General features: G+C 33.7%; 3 protein-coding genes across 3 annotated transcripts; 2 read left to right on the forward strand and 1 right to left on the reverse strand.

Moving 5' to 3' along the window:
* Window positions 1-1,382: 1,382 nt before the first annotated feature.
* Window positions 1,383-3,844, forward strand: LOC124454673 (probable cell division protein kinase ECU11_1290). Its single transcript, XM_047005444.1, has 2 exons — window positions 1,383-2,826; window positions 3,004-3,844. The coding sequence occupies exons 1-2, from the start codon at window positions 1,560-1,562 to the stop codon at window positions 3,093-3,095; spliced, it is 1,359 nt and encodes a 452-aa protein (XP_046861400.1). The 5' UTR covers window positions 1,383-1,559; the 3' UTR covers window positions 3,096-3,844.
* A 5,367-nt stretch (window positions 3,845-9,211) lies between these two features.
* LOC124454406 lies at window positions 9,212-11,733 on the forward strand. The gene is made up of 3 exons (XM_047005214.1): window positions 9,212-9,362; window positions 10,650-10,760; window positions 11,253-11,733. The coding sequence occupies exons 2-3, from the start codon at window positions 10,660-10,662 to the stop codon at window positions 11,476-11,478; spliced, it is 327 nt and encodes a 108-aa protein (XP_046861170.1). The 5' UTR covers window positions 9,212-9,362; window positions 10,650-10,659; the 3' UTR covers window positions 11,479-11,733.
* Window positions 11,734-16,151: 4,418 nt separating this feature from the next.
* LOC124454659 lies at window positions 16,152-18,101 on the reverse strand. The gene has a single exon (XM_047005433.1). The coding sequence runs from the start codon at window positions 17,999-18,001 to the stop codon at window positions 16,403-16,405; it is 1,599 nt and encodes a 532-aa protein (XP_046861389.1). The 5' UTR covers window positions 18,002-18,101; the 3' UTR covers window positions 16,152-16,402.
* Window positions 18,102-21,892: the final 3,791 nt, after the last annotated feature.

Consider the following 21,892-nt stretch of genomic DNA (forward strand, 5'->3'; position numbering starts at 1 on the left):
ACGTGATAATGCTGCCGCCGATTATAAGCCAAGGAAGTCACTAAGTGGCGGAGTTCTTGTATGACGTAATGTCCTGTACACCTCCCTTGGGGCCTTTGACTGAATTTATAACTACGAGGATTTTACAAAGATACAAATCCAGTAGTAATTTCATTGTCAATTTCAGTTAACTTTTCAAATGGCGGTTGCCAAATTACTTTCTAATGTTGCCAACTACATTTCCAAATATGGAATATTCGATATGAACTTGTCGAATTGAGTTGACAAGTTGTGTACTTGAGTACTGAAGTTGTGTACTTGAGTACTGAAGTTGTGAACTAAAGTTGCGAAGTACTGGCAAACGCGAAAGGTCTTTGTACCCTGTAGACATTTGGCAATGAACCGTTCAGTAAGCAAGGAAAAGCTTTACCAATAGAAGTAAGAAATGAAATACTTGAAAGGTGGTTAAATAACGAGCGTTTGACAAACATTTCGAAACATCTAAACCTACCGTATAAGACTATATCAAATATAATAGATCTATGGGTAGACACTGGCTCTATTGCACCTCGCCAGAGCGAACGTGATGTTCGAACCGCGCGTACAGATGACGTTATTGCATACACTGAATATCTAAAAATTAATAAACCATCTATTTAGGCAACACCTAGAAAATAACAAAGTTTGTTTTCCAGCAAACATACCTAACAGGTCATCCATTAGTAAAATTTTGAATAAAAATCTTGGCTACTCTTACAAGATAATAAGTCAAATTCCTCGAGACAGAACGGCCAGACGTTATGGAGAAGTTAGAAGGTTACGTAACAAATATTTCATTGATTGATTGCAACCGTATGCATTTCTTTGATGAGTCGCCTGTAGTTGTTACGAGTGGCAACAGACGTCGAGGGCACAGTATGCAGGGTACTCCTGCATTTAAAATCCAACGATACTCTTCTAGTGCCACATATACTGTAAATTTATTACATATTGTAAACGGCGTATCGCATTATAACACTCTTAGAGGGCCGTCAAACGGATTAGAATTGCTAAAGCTTTTCCTTGCTTACTGAACAGATTCATTGCCAAATGTCTACTGGGTACAAAGACCTTTCGCGTTTGCTAATACTTCGCAACTTTAGTTCACAACTTCAGTACTCAAGTACACAACTTGTTCACTCAAGTTGACAAGTTCATATCGAATGTTCCATATTTGGAAATGTAGTTGGCAACATTAGAAAGTAACTTGGCAACCGCCATTTAAAAAGTTAACTTAAATCGACAAATAAAGTCTATATAATGTGAATAGTGTGTGCAAGTGTGGTCTTGTGCAACCACTGATCTGATAATAGACTGGATGTAGCTTCTATAAGTATCAACCATTGAGTTCTATAACATTGAGGTCTTATAGAACTCAATGGTATCAAAAGTGAAGCCAAATTATATAAGCTAAATTTGAACATTTCTTCCGGTTTGCTTCCAGGAATTGCGAAATAAAGAAAACGCAAACAGAATAATCATAAACTATTAATGTGAATTATTCTGTGCTACACGCATACTTTCTTCGTTACATTTCATTGATGGCAGAATCAACTATGGAAAAATATAATATAGACAATTTCACTTTAGCAGATAAACTAAAAGAGCGCGATCTTGAATATATTCGCTTTCTCGGCCAAGGACGTTATGGTAGAGTTATTAAGGCGAAGCACACTCTTGATGAACAACATTACGCAATTAAATATTGCCCTATTTTAACAGATACGGCAAAAAGCTGTAAACGCGAAATTGAAACTCTTACGGAAAAAGAATTTTGGAAACACAATATTGTAAAGTATTCGGGCTGCTGGGAAATGGTCATCAACAATGAAAAATTTTTGTTTATTAAGATGGAACTTTGTTCTAAAACTTTGTGTGACTTTGTATACGAGAACAATTTTGGTAATGGCGCTGAGATTGTAAAGACTACAAGATTATATCGACAAGTTTTCCCTCAAATTTTAAACGGTCTTCAAACTTTACACGCAGAACAACTCGTACATCGCGATCTCCATGTTGGAAATATTCTTGTTGTTAATTCAAATATAAGCAAAATCTCTGAGATTGAAATCAAGATAACCGACTTTGGTCTTACCCGAAAGATTTATACCAAAGAACAATTGGAGTTTTTGAGTTCGAGCATTGAGCTTCAAGAGTTGTCTAGTGGTGTAGGAAATGAATATTTTCGAGCACCGGAACTTGACTCAAGCTATTATGATAACAAAGTTGATTTATACAGTGCAGGAATTGTTTTGTATTTTCTATCGTGCTATATAGAGATTAAAGGCAAGTGGAAAGAGGAAATACGTGCATTGAAGGACGGCAAACGTGACCCGACAAACTTAGCACATAAAGATGACGAGACACTAATAGAGATGATTTTTTCCCGTCTTGTTCACAACGAACCACATCATCGTCCTAGTGCAAAAGAAGCGCTAAATATAGTTAATGTTGCATGGAAAAATGTAAACGAGCCGTCCAAAGAAGTGAGATTCCCGATAACTGTATCTGAGAAAAAAAGAAAGATTTATGTTCGTAAAGAAGACGAGGAAAAGGTTGAGAGAATCTTTCTTCAAGAGGACAGCTTTGCAAATATTAAAGAACAAATTGAGAAACAATTGGGCATTCCAAAAGAACTGCAAGTGTTAAATTACAAAAATGTGATTAATGGAAAGGAGGAAACGCTATCTATATCTTCGGAAGAAAAAGCTCATGAAATGTTTCTGAGTGCAGATGAGGAGATGAAAAAAATAATCATTGAAGTGGCCAAAGCTGAATCGCTGATGGATGTAGATGCCTCTAACAAAAGTTTGTAGTTATATTGTTAGAAAAAGTGTATATACCATTGTTCATGAATGAATATTTCCAATTCAACCTAAGAGCATATGATCAGGGCATATGACTACATAATATTTCATATCCATTAAAACAAACTCACAATTTGATATTTGATGACCGTGGTCATTTGCACTGAATGTTTTGCAGGTTGTTTTGTAATATTCATCAGTGTAGCCAGGGGGCTCAAAGGAGGAAATTGTTTTTCCTTCTTTTCGATGAGTCATGACTATTTCAAATAGTGGCTATTTGCTTGTGGTGCTACAGCTACATTAACTATGAAGGCCATTACGCATGACACGAAACGTGAGACGAAAATCTGTGGTATACATGGTTAGTTACACTGGGATGGCAAATTTGATGGACCTCTTAAATTAAACGTGTTTGCAACGGGCGAGATGAAGATGGTGTATCCTAGTATGGCGATCCGTCATTCCTCTGTTCGAACATTGCGTAATCTCTGGCGTCGCATAAAGTTGTTTTTGCTGCCGCGAAATCAAGATTTAAAAGTTCAATTGAAGTCTTAGTAGAACTATTTTAATTTTTTTAATGCCTGGGTGGGCTGTATAAGAGGGTTGTAATTTGAGATTTGATAAATTAACCTTTAAAATCAGTAATTTTTAATCGGTCATCATGTCATAAAATTTCTATTGGGCAATCCTTTCGTCATAAACCATGTCACGTGATGGATACCAAAAAGAAATTTTAAAGTTACTGACTTACCAGGGGTATATTTTCTGGAGTGGTGCAGAGAGTACGCAGTCAACCCCACTCTCCCAGAAAAAATGTTTAGTGCCTCCTCATGAAAAGTTCCAAAATGACATTACGTACTATGGACAATTAATATAACAGTATAAGAGGCTATGAAATTGTACAGTAAGTTCTCATTTCAAAGAGAATTCCATACTTTATATCACCAGCATTTGCAATTGATTATTACCGTGAAACATTGAAACAATAAAATTAAAATAAATTACTAAATGCGCATTCATTAAGAGAAACAGATAATTTTTTTTAAACAGCTAATGACGCTTTCCTTTTGCATGATTCACTTATCTCTAAGACTATGTTTCTTTAAAAGCCCCAGGCACTGGCTTCCTTTAGCTAGGACAATGTTGCCTCCCCTCTCTCTTGGAAAATCTTATCTCTCCTGTCAAATAAGCATTGATCTGCCCTGGGTGCTTACCAGTAGCTATATATCATTACCGAATAAAATTTCTCGTCAATTCCAGTTAGGTTATTTCATCGTTATTACCACTCAGAATTTCTCGTGATTATTAGTTAAATTGTTCCATCAATATTACCAGATAGAATAACCCACTAGTGCATGGTTTTTTCCAAATTGCATTCGAAACCATGTTGTTACGTAAGCAACTCGCAACTAAAATGCTTTTTTTAAATAAGCGATTTTATATTATTTATGTCTGTGGTGAAATGAATTCTGCACTTTCCTACTATGAATTTACATTATACATTACCAGTAAGAATTTTTTTACAGAAAATTAAAATTTGGCTATTATTCGTATTTCTAAAGCGATTCCAATTCAGTTTGTTTCAAGACTTTGAACAAGTTGCTCAAGGTACTTTGGCTTTATGGCTCCCAAGCCTATTAAAACTGGTGTAGAAATAAAGGAAGCCTGATTGGCCAACCTTAATAGTGCTGATCTACACGTATGGTAATTTTCAGTCGAAGTAATCACGGACTGAAGCATCCTGATATCAGCTTAAACTAAAAAATCGCAGAGACTTGCCAATTGGCATTATTTAAAACCTATAGTCCGGGGCTGAAACGCTGTTTTTAAAGGGTACCTCGACAAAAATACTAAGTGCAACTTTTTTCCAGAAATGTGTTCAGGGACCATATGAAAGTATTTTAGGACATGTTGCCACTTCCCAAACCCTGGGCAAGTCCTAGATATTGACCTCCTGTAAATAGCGGTAATAGCCTAGATAATAGTCATAGATAATATTCACCGGTAATAGTCCTAGATATTGACCTCCTGTAATAGCGGTAGGTATAGGTAGCACCTATACCTACCGCTTTATTTAAAGACACTGGTGAAGGTAGATACCCCACAGCTAAAGCTGATTTAAGAAATGCGTTAAAAGTAGAGGTTTCAGTGAGAAATATTAAACCAGAAGCAACACTGATTGATGGATGTGCAATGATCCATAGCGCTTTATACTGGCCAAAAGGTGGTAAAGTGTCTGATTTATTGGTTTCTTTACGGTCGTATATTTTAAAGATCTTAGCTCAAACAGATGTTTATCTTGTGTTCGACAGGTACCATGATTATAGCATTAAATCAGATACCAGACAAGAAAGGTTATCTCAATTCCGACGATCTCATAACCTTAGTTCTTCAAGTCCTCTTCCAGCAAAAGAGATAGCCATGAAAGTGACAGATACTAAAAAGCAATTAATTGAGATGGCAAAAGATGACTTGCTCAAGAATATTCCAAACCATTCAAACAAACTGATCATTACAGCAGAAGCTGAAACACCATATCAAGTACATTTAGGAGTTCAGACGATAAGAAATGGTCTAAAGTCAAGACAGAAGGAAGCTGATGTGATTATCCCTTACCAAGTATCAGAAGCAATAGCCGATGGAAAAATCTGTTAAAGTAATTTGTGAAGACACTGATGGTTTTGTTTTGCTTTGTCACTGTTATAACATTAGAAACTGGAACATAGATGTTTATATGACTGATTTCACAGAAGGAAAAACATTATATCAATAAACGATACAGTAAAGAAACATAAACCATTGATCCCTGAATTTTTATATGTACATGCTCTATCTGGTTGCGACACTGTACCAATGTATTTTGGAATAGGAAAAAAGAAAGCTCTAAAAGTCGCTGCCACGTTGAAGTTATCTTTTCTTGGTGAAAAAGATGCCACTGAAGATCAGTACTTATCAGAATCAAGAAAATTTATTGCTGCATGTTGTAGTGCAAAATATGAGAGTTCCTCAAAAATAGGTACATCTAACTATTATAGTACATAATTTATTTTGAAGATAACTTATGTTTCTTTCAAAATGTAATAATAAGCCTCTAATTATTACTGTACTAATCTAAACAAATTTTGTTTCGGATTGTCTTTCTAATAAACTATAAGTTTCTGTTTCTTGCTGTAAAAAGATTAGGACGTTATTAATTTTGCTTCCATTGATGTTGAAAATAAAACTTACATCGTAAACATATAACTGAGAGCTGACTATATGTTTTAGCTTTGGTAATTATATGTTTTGATATGCTTTTTCTCCTATTTTTAACCTTAGACAGGTAATTTGGCAACGAAGAACCAAAGGAGCCAAAATAACGTCAAAATCTCCTGCTTTGAAATCCTTGCCACCAACAGATGACGTCCTTGATTTCAATATCAAACGTGCAAGATACCAACGTCTGATTTGGGGCTCCTGCCTTCAGTGTGATCCTCCGGCATATGACCCATGTAAGGTAGGGAAAAAAGACTTCTTATATCAATAACATATTGTGTCATGGAGGTGGGAAAAATGAATTTTACCCACAAATATATATGATTTAAGAATTCTTTTGTACTTTATTATCTTAGTATGGTTGGTTAAAAGATACTGAAACCAAAACGTTACAACCAATTATGATGCCTAGGGGAATGAAAGCTGCTCCTGATGAAGTGCTCAAAATTAACAGCTGTGGCTGCTCAGGTACTACTTTTAAATATAAAAAGCAATTCTTAGAAAAAATATTCCCAATCAAATACCTTCAATTTTAAATTAACTTGCAAACTTCAACGTTCATAAACATTGATTAAAGTTGTTATTATAGTTTTTCTTCTGAATGAAGTGTCATTAATATTTCATAGTAGGATTGACCATCACAACTAAGCATTTAAGGTAAAATAAATGCTGGGAAAATATGCTTTAAAAATTATATTTAATATTTAGTTTCTAAATGCAAGTCAATGGCCTGTTCCTGTGCAAAGTCACAGATTGGATGCACAGAACATTGTAAATGCAAGGGAGATTGTCGAAATATATGGAATGCCGGTGGCTATGCGGAAGATGATGGTGATAATTCTGGAGAAGAAGAATCAGCAAGTGAAGATGAAAATGAAACATGATAGACAATGTGATAGGATAATGTTTTATTAACCTGTTTTCAAAAATTAATGAAACATATATTGTAAATGTCACTTAATCGGTGTATATTTGGGTTTTTTAGTGAAAAAATGTTATGAATTGGCCTATCCAAAAGTTTTAATATCATCTAAATATATTGATTTGCATTAAGATTCGCTAAATAAAACGTCTTACAGGAGCTTATGCTAAAAAAATGATATAAGAAGTATTTTTGACTATCAAGTATTGAAATTTTGGTACCAAGGAATACACGGTTTTTCCGATTTTTCCCATTTTGCTAGTAGGTTATATTTTGCACTTGCCCAGGGTTTGGGAAGTGGCAATATGTCCTAAAATACTTTCATATGGTCCCTGAACACATTTCTGGAAAAAAGTTGCACTTAGTATTTTTGTCAAGGTACCCTTAACTCAGCCCCTGACTACTAGCAAAGACTAACGAGAAGACAACGCAAGTTGTGAAACAAGTTGATGAAACCCGCCATAACTAGAAGAAAATTTAACCAAATCGAAAAGTTTTTTAACTTTGCAATTTTTACATCACACCCAGTGTTGATATCGTAAACAAAATTTTTTGCTGACAGGGGCAATTTAACAGTTTCCGTTATGTTTCATTGCTCCATACGATGCGATGGAAGCGTATACTTTGTCTCTGCATGGAAAAAGAAATTGCTCACAAACGTTGCGTTACTATGTACGCATTTAGAGACGTACGCTTTTATTTCAAAACCAGTAAAAATACATCGCGATCTTCATGTTGGAAACATTCTTGTTGTAAATTTTAATCCAAGTAGTATCTCTGCGTTTGAAATAAAGATCACCGATTTTGGTCTTACGTGTAAGATTTATTCTAAGGAAAAACAAAATATTTAAGTTCAAGCCTTGAACTGCAATACTTGTTTAGTCAGTTAGGAAATATATATTTCAGAAATTTGACTCGAAATATTATTCCCTGGTCATGGAATAGCAGTCTTAAGTAGGATACTGTAAGATGCTATAAATCTTAGCTAAGAGTTCTATCGGGGTGAGAATTAATAAAGATGATTTACACAGTGCTGGAATCATACTTTATTTTCTATCGTGCTATGTGAAAGATAAAGACAACTGAAAAGACAAAATATCCGCAGCATTAATAGATAGAAATAGTCATCAAAAAAATTAGCGCATGAAGGAGAAAGAAAACTTAAGGGAAAAGATTTTTACATGTCTGGTTGGGGTGGAACCAAATAATCTTAGGAAAAATGTTGTTTCAAAGAGAAGTCTTAGAAACAGTTGCTGTTGCTTGGGAATTATTATAGAGGCTCCACAGGTGTGAGATTTCCGATGATTAGTTCGATTTATGTTAGCAAAGTAAGTGAAGCATATCCTGCCTGAAAATTTCTTCAAGACGACTGCCATTCAAATATAAAAGAACAAATTGAATCAAGAAAAAGCGCTATGTTATAGCAAAGAGACACGGCTTAAACCGATCTATTTTATTTACAACGTACCAGCAAACAAAGAAATGGTTATTATCTAGATCATCGAGTAATTTTAATTATTAATTAGTTTGGTCATGTGTTCTGTATACTTATATTGTTTAGTAGTTGGTAATTACCAGTGTAATCATAAATGTTCCTGCAGGTCTTTTCAATCATGTTTTAGTGTGTACATTTCATTAGCGACACTCACGCGTGAAACGAATGAAAAATTTCATTTGTTCAAGGAGTTCGTGTCAGTCACGCGTTGTTTGTGAAAAATCTCACGAGATGACTGGAAAATCCAAATGCATTTTAAAACTGGGAGTTATATCAGATAGCCGGAGTAATAATATATCAGTGGTACTCACATCTTGAGGATTTAGGTATTTATCAGTATTTATATAGAGATTAGTGAGATAACTCGTAACTACGATGAGATATAAACAATAACTGCCAGTCGTAATAACAAAAAATATGCACCTCTTTAAGGAAAACAAAATAGGGGATGGCAATTTAGTTTTTGTGTCATTTTCAACAGAAAAGTGCATTGATATGAATGTTCAAAGATATATTTCTTATTGGTTTTGCCTATGAGCAATCAAAAATGGAAATTTCAAGTTTTGGCTTGACGATACTTTGAAAACGTATTTGTTCTCTGTGTTTATATTACGAAGATTAGAGTGATTTTATAATTAATCCAGGTGATTAAAAGACGACGTTTCATTGGTAACGTAATCCATAATGACAATTATGATATGTAAAATACAATTTGCTCGAAGTCCACGTATAAGTTGCAGTATTTCATTGTAAAGCGTTTACAATGAAACAAAATCCATACTTTTCTACTGAGATTGTCACAAAGATCAAGATCCAGCTGATGTCAACATATAGTTCTTAAAACGTGCAATCCTGCGATTTAAAAGTGAGTCAGAGATTTTAATAAAATATTTGTGAAGACACCCTTACGAAAATTTCACATTTGATTTCACATATGAAATTGGAATTTCTTATATGAAATAGACATTTCATATATGAAGTGTTTCAATTTCACATAAGGTTTCACATATCCTTTCATATATGAAATTGAATCTGAACTTTTCGTAAAGGCAGACTGCAGATTTTGAATGGGTTTGAGATAGGTGTTTGCTCAGCTGTTTATACTTTGGTTGAGAAAGCCATTGATTTCTTCGATTGCCTAGAAAGCTATTAAAAGAATAAAATTCCATGCTTGGGAAAATATGAATCATAATATCTAACGACAAAGACAAGCAAAGATTGCGTTAACGTATATAAAGACAAGCAACAATTCATTGTACTACTACTGAGAATGGTTTGTAGTTTTTTTCAATATTAGCACTAACATGCTAAAACCACAATAAATTTTTTCAGGAATGACGGTGGTTTGGTAGACATAAATTTTCTGATTGTACAATACATTCGTTTATCGTATTGCCATGGTATTTTAAAAAGAAAGTTAAAGCCTTGATTTCTTTCTTCTTTCATATCTATGCCGTATTTGAATACAAACAAAATGTGGTTGCAATGGCGTCGAATTTACAATAAGACTAAACACACAATAATTCAAAAAAAGTTTTTGCCTTAGCAACGTTCCTATTTAACTTTGTAATGGCCTTTAAATATTACAAATCATTTTTGAATACAGTTAGTATAACGTTAACAATTGATAATATGTCTAAATTAAGTTTGTAATGCCATGGATATAAGTCACAAAATTTGCTTTCCTTGAAATATCGATTTGTGATTAGCTAAGTACTGTGACGCCATGTTACTCGTAAGGAGGTGCTATTTGATATATCAAAACGCAATTTCATACGTGCCATATATATCAACGAACAAATTAGATAAATCTCGAATCCCGTTAAAGCAAAAGCCGAACGAGAAAGTAGCTCATAGAAATCAGTTTCCTGGGGACAGGTTCAATCCTCTAAAAATGCAGCTATACAAGCAAGTAAAACTTTAAATCATCCATTTTTTAATTGTCCAACAGTTGAAAATGACAACATGCAATCACGAAACAAGATTAAACTTCATTCCATAAAAAATCGTCGACTAAAGAAATTCATGACTAAAATTATAGAGTTTTCTTTGCCACATATGTCTACCCAATTCGTTCATGCAAGTTGGAAGCATGTTAAGAAGGATTCAATAAACAAGTACTTCTTTCAAGTGTTTTTGTTTAAACTTTCAGGTGGTAAAACATGAATGAAAGTAATATACTCACGCTGACAATTATCTCACTTTGTGTTCTCATTGTTTTCATTGTGGCTGTAACATTAATCATTCATAAATTGAGAAGAAGGTGAGTGCAAGAACGACGTATCTACAAGCTCTTATACACTTCCATGGTCAGTTGCAGAAAAAAGAATAGCAATATCTACTGCATTGACACATATAGCAAACCGCTTATTTAATAATTTCAAAAATTGCAAAAGCCTAAAAAGTCTCGATTTAAACTATACAATAAGGTAACTATCTTGAAAAAATTAATTCGTATAAATGATAAAAAATATAAACACCGTTTTCATAAGTTTCTTATTAGCTTATGATTGGACAACACAAATTATAGTCTTCGTGCAACTAATCCTCCATAATATATATTCTTATTCTAAGATTTCCTTACTAAGAAATCGATTAAGACGTAAACGTTTGTAATATTTGGCCCATCATACCTAGCATAAAAATAATGAAGCTTGCTATGCATTAAAACCAGTTGCTAAACAAAAAACTGAATGTTCTATGTTCACACACACACGACTTAAGCCCATTTTTTATTATCTGTTTATGTACATAGATGCCAAAAGTCACATGAGAAATATGGTGAAGCGTACGTAAACCAAACCAACACAGAAGAAGAATGTGCAACACCGACAGAAACTGAGAAAGGAATGACTAATGTCGCTTTAGATGATGATGGTTTGGTATTGGAAACGAAACTGAGGACAACAGAATATGCGAATTTGAACATTAATGTAAAGGATGAAGTCATAAAAATTGAGGGCATCTCGGACGGTGCCTGATGCTACTAATTTGCACAATTTTTTCATTTGCCACCGTAAAAGATTAAAAGTAATGCTGAAAAACAGTCAGCAAGCAAATAACCATTGTTCTGTTTTTAAACATCTTATTATCATGAAATAAGATAATTCTGTATGAGTTAATGTCATTATAAGCTTTAAACATACTAGTTAAAGTCAAATGTATCTGTATAAGTTAATGTTTTCTTAAGCTTTACATGTACCAGTTAAAGTCAAAATATATTTTAATGAGTTAAAGTCATTTATATTTATTGACAGAAACATAAGGGATCATTTTTAGCAAGATCTGCAAGACAGATTTGTAAATAAGAAATCAATAAGAAACCAAATCTGATCACACATTTAAAGATCAACTCTGCATGAACGAAAATCTAACCCTGCAGTTTAATTTGTCCGTGAAAAATGTAAAAAAATTGAACTGATAGGAAAACGTCGCTAAATTTATCAGCAAAAACCAACTCAAACTACAAATTTTTGGGAAATAACAGGCAGAAAATGGCATAGACAGCCCTGAACTTTGGACGCAGATAAAGTAATTTTTGTGCCAAGCATGGAGAATAGCGATATCCGATATTATTGCCTATTCTTCCATAAAGATGAATGCTCTCATTAATATTTGCTTACGTCAACAAATTGAGATAACATTACAATTTATTTTAAAAATTTGTTTTCAAAAAAATTTATTTCGAAAGATTTAATATCCTAAAACCATCAATTGTCAAAAAACACAAAGAAGCCAACAAGGAAGACACACGACGGCTATAAGTGGTTTGCATGTTCAACCACTGCCTCCATATTTGTGGTCAAGTACAAAAGATTATTTTGTCAATTCTACTGCGGAAACTAGCCGCCATTTGCGAGTCAATTGTTTGATAATTGCGTGGAGGTTGGTTTAAATCTGGGAATACAACAAAAATAGGCTGATAACCGATGTTTTGCAAAAAAGAAAGCAGATTCAATGAAAATCGTATTCAAAGTTAATGATTTGATCTCTTATACCACACAAAGAGAAGTTTACAGCAACACAGCATGTTAGGTTTTAAAATTTTCGTAAGTACAGCAGTCAGGGGCCGGTTGCACAAAAGGTGGATAAGTCACTATTCAACGGATAACTCGCTATCCAATAGATAAAATTTTATCCATTATTTAATTTGCGTTGTATGAAGCTTGAATAACTTAATTCAGTGGATAAACATCGCTATCCACAGGAAAAATTTATCCAAGGCTTGGAGTTAGTTTAAATACAATATCCAATTGATAAAAATTTCGGGGTTGCGATTGAGTAAGTTGTTTTGAGGTTGAAATATACTATTTAAATGAAAAATGGCATTATATAGAATGCCTGGTTTGCAGTTTCTTGATAATTCTAAAGTCCAAGCTCGTGTGGGGAGATTACTGCTTAGCTTCGTTTCGGCAGATAACAATGACATCGGTCTGAATAATTCTTGATATCATGCTCAACCTCATCCAATAATTGCTTATTATCTTTTTAGTAGCTACCATATGGAAGGAATACTTTCACACGATTATTATAAGTGTATGATAATTTATGTAAATATGCAAAAAAATAATTAAATATGTTTATCCAGTGGATAGTTTACCCTACTATCCAAGTTTCGTGCAACGCATTTTCATCTATTGGATATGTATCCACAAGATAGGAGAGTATCCTATCGATAAGAGTTATTCATTTCCAAACTAAATCTTACACACAGAAAGTAAAGATCTAACATTTGAAAAAGGCCGAAGGCAAGATCCGTGTTTAACACTCTACCTTAATAAAATTTTGCCATATAAACTCCACCAATATCAACGACATTACAAAATTTCAAAGAACCTGATTTTGAATCAAACAATTATGTTAACAAAGTTAATTTGAATAGTGCAGGAATAGTTTTGTATTTTCTTTCGTGCTATAATATTATAATAGAGAAAGTAAAGGCAAATGGAAAGAAAGAAATATCGGCCTTGGGAGATGGCAAACGTCACGGGGAAAACTTAGCACATTCCGATGATGAAACAGTAACGGAGATGATTTTTTTGCGTCTTGTTCAGAAAGAACTAGATCGTCGTCCAAGTCTAAGAGAACCTCTAAAAATAGTTGAGGTTGCTTGGGAAAATGTAAACAAACGATCCATAGAGGTGAAATCAACGAGAAATAAATCCAAAACAAAAGAAAGATTATGTTCGTAGGGTAGGCGAGGATATAATCTCACTAGAATCTTTCTTGGGAACAAAAGCCTGCAAATCTTAAATCATAAAAATGTGATTATTGATGTTGTGGAAACGTTTTTTATATCTTCATACGAAGAAACTTTTGAAATATTTCAGAGTTCTGATGTGTTGGAAAGAAGGTAATTATTAAAGTTGCCCACGCTGAATCTCAAATGGACGTTTATATGGAAAGTTTGTAATTAAGTTGTCAAAAAAATATATCCTTTACTGGTTACATACTCCTTTGTAAACATTAAAATATTTAACAAAATCCACTCTATTTTTTCACACTTATTAACTACTAACCCAAGTATTAAAACTAGGTACGCATACCATACATGAATCTGCAGCACTTTTATCAACTCTTTCCACGAAGAATTCAAAGAGATCAACGAAAACTTCACCAAACAAAAATTTTATGTATTAAAAAAGTTTTTTGAACAATGCCGCTAAATGTATTGCAATTAATGCTGAAAAATAATTAGGCTATTCAAATGTTGTAAAATAGTATGCAAGGAGGTAGGTTACCCCAAATATTTGTTTATGACATGAAAATATTTTTGTGTTTATTTACTGGAAAAAAAGAAGCGAAGGGAGATTTCCAAAGAAATGAATGATGATTTTGCTTAAAAGTTTTGATGGCAACATCATTATAGTTGCTAACAGTTTTAAAAAATCTTACGAAAAGGTTATTGTGGCTACCAAATTGGTAATATCCACTTCATATGTAATGGCAAAATCATACTCAAGGATTTAAAGGAAAATATGTATTTTAAGGTCTATTTTATCTTCTCGTATTATTAAATCTCGTTTTATGGTAAGGTTATTACGCTCACCCAGTATGAAGCGTTTTTACTTATTTCCAATGGATGAACACGACAATGAAGAAAGAAGCCATATTGGTGATCCAAAAAAACAACGTCATTAATAAATATAAAAGAATTATCGAGTTATTCATCTCAAATGTAAATATAGACGACTTTCTTTTCATTATTTTTTCATGACTTTTAGGCAAAAAATGATCTAATCGAATAATACCTACAATCCTCAATTCATCACGGTCAGTGATTTCTTTTTTAGCAATTTCGCTGGAATGAAATGCCATATATTTTTTTTGCACTTATGGCCTTTTTTCAGTTAATTGTTTGGCTTGAATTTTACTACCAATAATAAAATCAGATAAATCTGTTAATATATGTGGATCTCATTGAAAAGAGAAAAAGTTTGGTCACCATGTTGATTATCCAAGCGACTAAGCAATATTGCTGAAAGTCTTAATTATTGAAAAGTGTAATTATGCAATTCTTTTTTACTGTAATATGTGTTTCGCTCGTATTGGAAAATTTATCTAGGTTTGACAAATTTGCAAGAAACCAAGAACATTTGTACAACGTGTTTTTGGTGTGATTTATTCACATACATGTGTATTAATACATTTTCATCTACTGTCACACGAAATGAAAAAACTGCATAATACCCCCAGCTTATATATATATATATATATATGTAATACACTTTGTATATTACGCTCACTGCACGTGCGTAGTTTGAGCACTGTCGGATTGTGTAGAGAGTCTCCTATGGAGATGTTCACTGTGTTCGCGTATGCAAAGCTCACCTCTATAGGTTTGAGCACTGTGGTGACTCTACAATACATTCCATACAATGTGTAACCGCACGTCCTGTGTCCCAAGTGAAGGAGTCACCATTTTAATATGGTGATAGCCGGGAGGGCACATTGTAATACACTTCGTATATTACGCTCACTGCACGTGCGTAGTTTGAGCACTGTCGGATTGTGAAGAGAGTCTCATATGGAGATGTTTACCGTGTTCGCGATATGCAAAGCTCACCTCTATAGGTTTGAGCACTGTGGTGACTCTACAATACATTCCATATGATGTGTAACCGTACGTCCTGTGTCCCAAGTGCAGGAGTCACCATTTTAATATGGTGATAGCCGGGAGGGCACATTGTAATACACTTTGTATATATATACATACATATTGATAAGAAGAAAATACACAAAAACTACATTTTCATCCCGACAAGCCTTTTTCGACAAGCCTGTTTTCTTCTTCTTATCAATATTTACGCGCTGCTCTCGGGCATCGAGCACTGTTTTATACGGAAAATCATAAATTATAAACTTCCTATATACATATATATATATATATATATATAATATAGGCATTTAAACATATTTTATAGTATTTCTTTGTCTTTTTCGGATTATTAACACTTTAGGAGATGTTCACCGTGTTCGCGTATGCAAAGCTCACCTCTATAGGTTTGAGCACTGTGGTGACTCTACAATACATTCCATACAATGTGTAACCGCACGACCTGTGTCCCAAGTGAAGGAGTCACCATTTTAATATGGTGATAGCCGGGAGGGCACATTGTAATACACTTCGTATATTACGCTCACTGCACGTGCGTAGTTTGATCGTAATTGATCGTTTTTTACGTATTTATAATTTTTGCATCGGCTATTCCTAAAGTGTTTAAACTTTAGTAGTTTTCTCTCATATATACATAAGGAATAAATTTAGTTATGCATGCAGTTTTATGATTATTATTAGTCTTTATAGAGCACAATTGGTAAAGTTTATCATCATGATCTAAATTACTGTATTGAATATTAAATTATGGAAATAGTCATTTGCCGAGTGATTCAATATATTTACAGTTATCCATGGCTGACAATTTGATATTTACTGTAATACACATTAGTTAGAACTGGATTTGCATTGGGTTGACATTGAATTGTTCCCGTTCCATCACAAACTGAAAGACCTCCTGAACTATCAAAAATGAGAATTATTGCAAAGCCCATGTGAAATGTCAGATCCAGAATTTTTACTCTCAAACTTAATGTCGAAATTAAAGAGCCTTCCATAGAGTAAATGAAGATTTTGTTTTCTACGCCTAGAAGAATTTCATTGTTGTTAGAAAGAGTCAATGCATGCATTCTGACTGGTAGAGTGAATTTGTTCTGTAATACCCCGTTGCTGTCAAAAACAATGACTTTTGATGACAAGAAGAAATTTCCCAGCAACACCAGGTAATGGTTGAGAGCTTGAAATCTTAGAATGGGAATAAGATCTAGAAAACGTTTTAAAGGGGCAGTCTCTATAGAATTCGAAATGTTTTTATTATTTGTCAAACTCAAATGTTTGTCAAAAATTATTAAAGTATATTGGTCAAGGTAGGGTAATGGCAAATTCTTGAGAGCCTCTACTGGCACGAACATACTTTTTCCTAATATGTAGAGACTATCATGTTCATCCAGTGTACAAGCCAAAATTCTGTCTACTCTGAAAATGCCTTCGATGATCTTCACATCATCATTTTTCAAAACTTCAATTTTGTCATAGTAGCAAGCGATAATCTCACCACGACTGTTAACACTGTAATGCTTAGTACTTAACGATGGATAGGCGCATATGAGCTCATGGGGAGATGTAATTAACATTTCATTCCAAGACAGGGGAGTAAAGATTTTGTACCAATTCAATATTGGATTAAACTCGCTTCCATGTTGAAGCTCAATCGATGGCCAAGTCTTTGCATCACGAAAACTGTTGTTGATACTCATAATAAACTGATTTAAGTTATAGTTAAGAATCATCACTGATTTTATAATCTCCTTTCGTTGGGATTCTGCGATCATTGATCGCAAGCCACCGCCGATTTGAACAGAGAACATTTTACGAACCTCTTTCAATTGATGCAGCTTTTTCATATAAAGTATACACAAATCAATGGCATCATCTAGAGTCTCAAAACGTTCCAAAATTTGCGCCACAATCATAATCTTTACCGCATGTATTCGGTCCATCAATGTTAAGCCTTCGTTACTGAATGCTTCGTTTGCTTTTTCACGGGAATTCTTAAAACGATCTTTTGCATCTTTAAAGTTTGTTGACCCAGTCTCCAATTTATCACAATTTTGAATAAATTGTTTAATTTCTGTGATGGCGTCACAAGCTGCTACCAGTCTTTCATTGTCATATTTGTCATTACTTTGTTTTAACTCATTTTTTTTTATTCTGACAAAGCATTTAGAAAGTAAAAGAAATCCTTGCTCCAAGTATTCGCAACTTACAACAAGATCTTTTTTTGAAAGACTTTCAACCTTCTTTTTGATGTCTTGTAAGTCTCGTATGATTAAATTGCGAAATCTTTCATCAGCTATGTCACCATATCGAAGCATGTCTGATGCATCATCTCGAACTTTGTTCATCAATAAGTCGAACAGTGAAGACACAAACTTTTCGAGAGGCATTTTGTCATTGAAGTTTTGCTACTCGCAGAATCTGTCAAATTTTTCAGTTGCGCGTATCCGGCAAAGTCTCTCTGATCTGGTTATGCTGTTGAAGAAGCAAATATATTAATTTTCGATGTACATTCTACACATAATTCAAACCAATTAGTCAACAATTACACAGACACTATTGTAATGGTTCATCACTTCACAGCACGTAAATTTTACAGATATGCTTGGTATTAAACTTTCTTTACCTGCAATAAGATAGAACTGGCAATTGATTTAAAAGTAAACTGTGGCATTTTCCATGATTTGTCGTTGAATTTGATTGATATTAGTACAAGATAGAGTAAGTCAAAAATATGCAATAAACATTGAATTTTTTTGTGATAGTAGAGTCATCTAGAAAAAATGACTCAGAGGGCGATTAGCATTCTAGTTATGCCACATTAAAAAGTAACGAAGGTCAAGTGGTAAAGTAAAATATGCAAGTTGTTCTGTTACAAAAAGAAGCCCAAGTGATATTGACAAAATGACATAAATATATATTGTCTTTACTTGAAAAATCATTTGCCAAAGGAAACAATAGGAACACCAATTTTAATCTAAAGTCTAAAACTAAAGTCAAATATAAACATTTCTTCAACTTCTGCCAAAAATTGCTACGCGATTTTGACAAAATGCAATGATTCCCCAAAAATCTTCCCACTGTTGCAACGCCCCAAAGCAATGAATCAAACTCTCTTACACCAAATTACTATCATATCAACACGTTATAGCAAATGAATTTCGAGATTATGTAGTTCAGACAAGGTCTAAATGGCAATGATTTTAAGCAATACAATTAAACACCGGCTTGCTAAAGAAAACGAGAGCACACATGACTGATGATTGCATAAATACCCTCTATTTTTATCTATCGTATAAGAACGCTGTGTTAAAAATGGATTTTTTAATTGTTTAATAGAATCGTCTAGATTCGAACGCGACTTTGAGCACTTGAAAGCAACGCCATCTCCCACACAATCTAACACTGCCAACTGAAGCTGGCATGTAAACATTTTAAGTCATATACTTTCTATGCTGCAAAGACAAAATTATATCTGAGCAGATTATACACATCTTAATTCTGCCTATTTTATCATTCATATGTGAGCATTTTTTTATGTCAATGTGATACTGATTATGAGAGAATTTTACCAAGCAGTGACAGCGATGACGATACCCAACAAATTTCTGACGATGACCACGCAAGTTCTGATTCTAATCGTGAAAATAGCCCCGCAGACGCAAGCGATGGAAACATGTCATCAAGTTATTACGATCAAAACTTATCGATACTTATCGATCAAAACCTTATTCATGAAGAAATATCCTCATAAATTATGTTGTTTGCAATTTTTTGTTTTTGAAATGCAGAGCAGGAACAATTTGTTATATGAACTTTTACGCCTGAAAGACATGAAGCAGTCATATAGCATCATTTTGAGCCTGAAAAATGTTTTGGCTGCTGTCAAAAAAAATTTTGAGATTATGTAGTTCAGACAAGGTCTAAATGGCAATGATTTTGATTTTAAGTAACACAATTAAACACCGCAAAATCTTCCCACTATTGCAACGCCCCAAAGCAATGAATCAAACTCTCTTACACCAAATTACTATCATGTCAACACGTTATAGCAAATGAATTTTGAGATTATGTAGTTCAGACAAGGTCTAAATGGCAATGATTTTATGCAACACAATTAAACACCGGCTTGCTAAAGAAAACGAGGGCACACATGACTGATGATTGCATAAATACCCTCTATTTTTATCTATCGTATAATAACGCTGTGTTAAAAATGGATTTTTTTAATTGCTTAATAGAATCGTTTAGATTCCAACGTGACTTGAGCACTTGAAAAGAACGCCATCTCCCACACAATCAAACAGTGCCGACAGAAGATGGCATGTAAAGATTTTATTGTCGATTTCAGTTAACTTTCCAATGGCGGTTGCCAAGTTACTTTCTAATTTTGCCAATTACATCTCCAAATATGGAATGTTCGTTATGAACTTGTCAACTTAAGTTCACAAGTTGTGTACTTGAGTACTGAATTGTGAACTAAAATTGCGAAGTACTAGCAAACGCGAAAGGTCTTTGTACCCTGTAGACATTTGGCAATGAATCCGTTCAGTAAGCAAGGAAAAGCTTTAGCAATTTTAATCCGTTTGACGGCCCTCTAATAGCGCCACATTATGTAATAAATTTACAGTAAATGTGGCACTAGAAGCGTATCGTTGGATTTTAAATACAGGAGTACTCTGCATACTGTGCCCTCGACGTCTGTTGCCACTCATAACAACTACAGACGACTTATCAAAGAAATGCATTCGGCTGCAATCAATCAATGAAATATTTGCTTATGTAAGCTTCTAACATCTCCATAACGCCCGGCTGTTCTGTCTCTCGAGTAGTTTGACTTATTATTTTGTAAGTGTAACCAAGATCTTTATTCAAAATTCTACTAAAGCATGACCTTCTAGGTATGTTTGCTGGAAGGCAAACTTTGTTACTTTCTAGTTGTTGCTTAATCTCTTTTGCATAAATAGATGGTTTATTATTTTTTAGGTATTCAGTGTATGCAATAATGTCATCTGTACGCGTGGTTCGAACATCACGTTCGCTCTGGCGTGGTGCAATAGAACCAGTGTTTACCCATAGATCTATTATATTTGATATAGTCTTATACGGTAGGTTAAGTTGTTTCGAAACGTTTGTCAAACGCTCGTTATTTAACCACATTTCAAGCACTTCATTTCTTACTTCTATTTGTAAAGCTTTTCCTTGCTTACTGAATGGATTCATTGCCAAATGTCTACAGGGTACAAAGACCTTTCGCGTTTGCCAGTACTTCGCAACTTTAGTTCACAACTCAGTACTCAAGTACACAACTTGTGAACTTAAGTTGACAAGTTCATAACGAACATTCCATATTTCGAAATGTAATTGGCAACATTCGAAAGTAACTTGGCAACCGCCATTTGAAACTGAAATCGACAATAAGTCATCTACTTTCTATGCTTCGCAGACAAAATGATATTTGAGGATAATATCTGATATTTGATGTTTGATAGTTGATATTTGCGTTCATATTAAAAAGCAAACGATACGTCCTTAATGCATATTTAATTGGCAGTGTAGATAAAGAAATTTAGCTAGCTCAGCAACCTTCAGTTATTTTTGTGCATTACCTATAATCTTTTGAGATTGTTTAATGTATGTAAAGAACAAGATGCAATTTTTCAAAAATGCTTACCCTATCAAGCACTACTATTCTATAATGAACGAATTACTTACAGTTACCGCTACTAATTATTGTATGTACAAACTAACAATTGGAATTAAATGATAAACAATTTGATGAATCTTTGTATTTTACATCATGCCTTTGAATTTGTTCCTTTTATCTCTTGATAAAAATAGCAATGAAAGACTTACAAATCAAGTTTCTCCAAAATAGTGTTTTATACAAAGAAACTAATTTAGTTTAGCTAAACATATTGGAAAGGTCAAATGTTGAAGATAGAGTTTTCTTCTTTGACTAGGTTGCTTTACTATGAGAAATTTAAATTTGTTTTGAGTATTCTTTTTATTCATTTCTTCTACTAATTCTTCATAAGACAAAAAGAAGTTCTTTGCTATCTATTTCTGCTTCTTCTACTTTCACCTTCATTGTAACCAATGCATCCCATGTGAATTTTAGGATCACCTGGAAGTATACCAAGTATGGATTTTGTCAGATAAGGCAATGTGTTTAATTTTTCATGCATATAAATGATATAATCATAAGTTATTGTCGAAAAAAATTTCAAGGTAGGAGCAAATCTTAGCACATTGTTCAACACACTTCTTTTATCTTGGTT

The sequence above is a fragment of the Xenia sp. Carnegie-2017 genome, unplaced genomic scaffold (assembly GCF_021976095.1).
Source record: "Xenia sp. Carnegie-2017 unplaced genomic scaffold, XeniaSp_v1 HiC_scaffold_3, whole genome shotgun sequence".
In the NCBI taxonomy this organism is placed as follows: Eukaryota; Metazoa; Cnidaria; class Anthozoa; order Malacalcyonacea; family Xeniidae; genus Xenia; species Xenia sp. Carnegie-2017.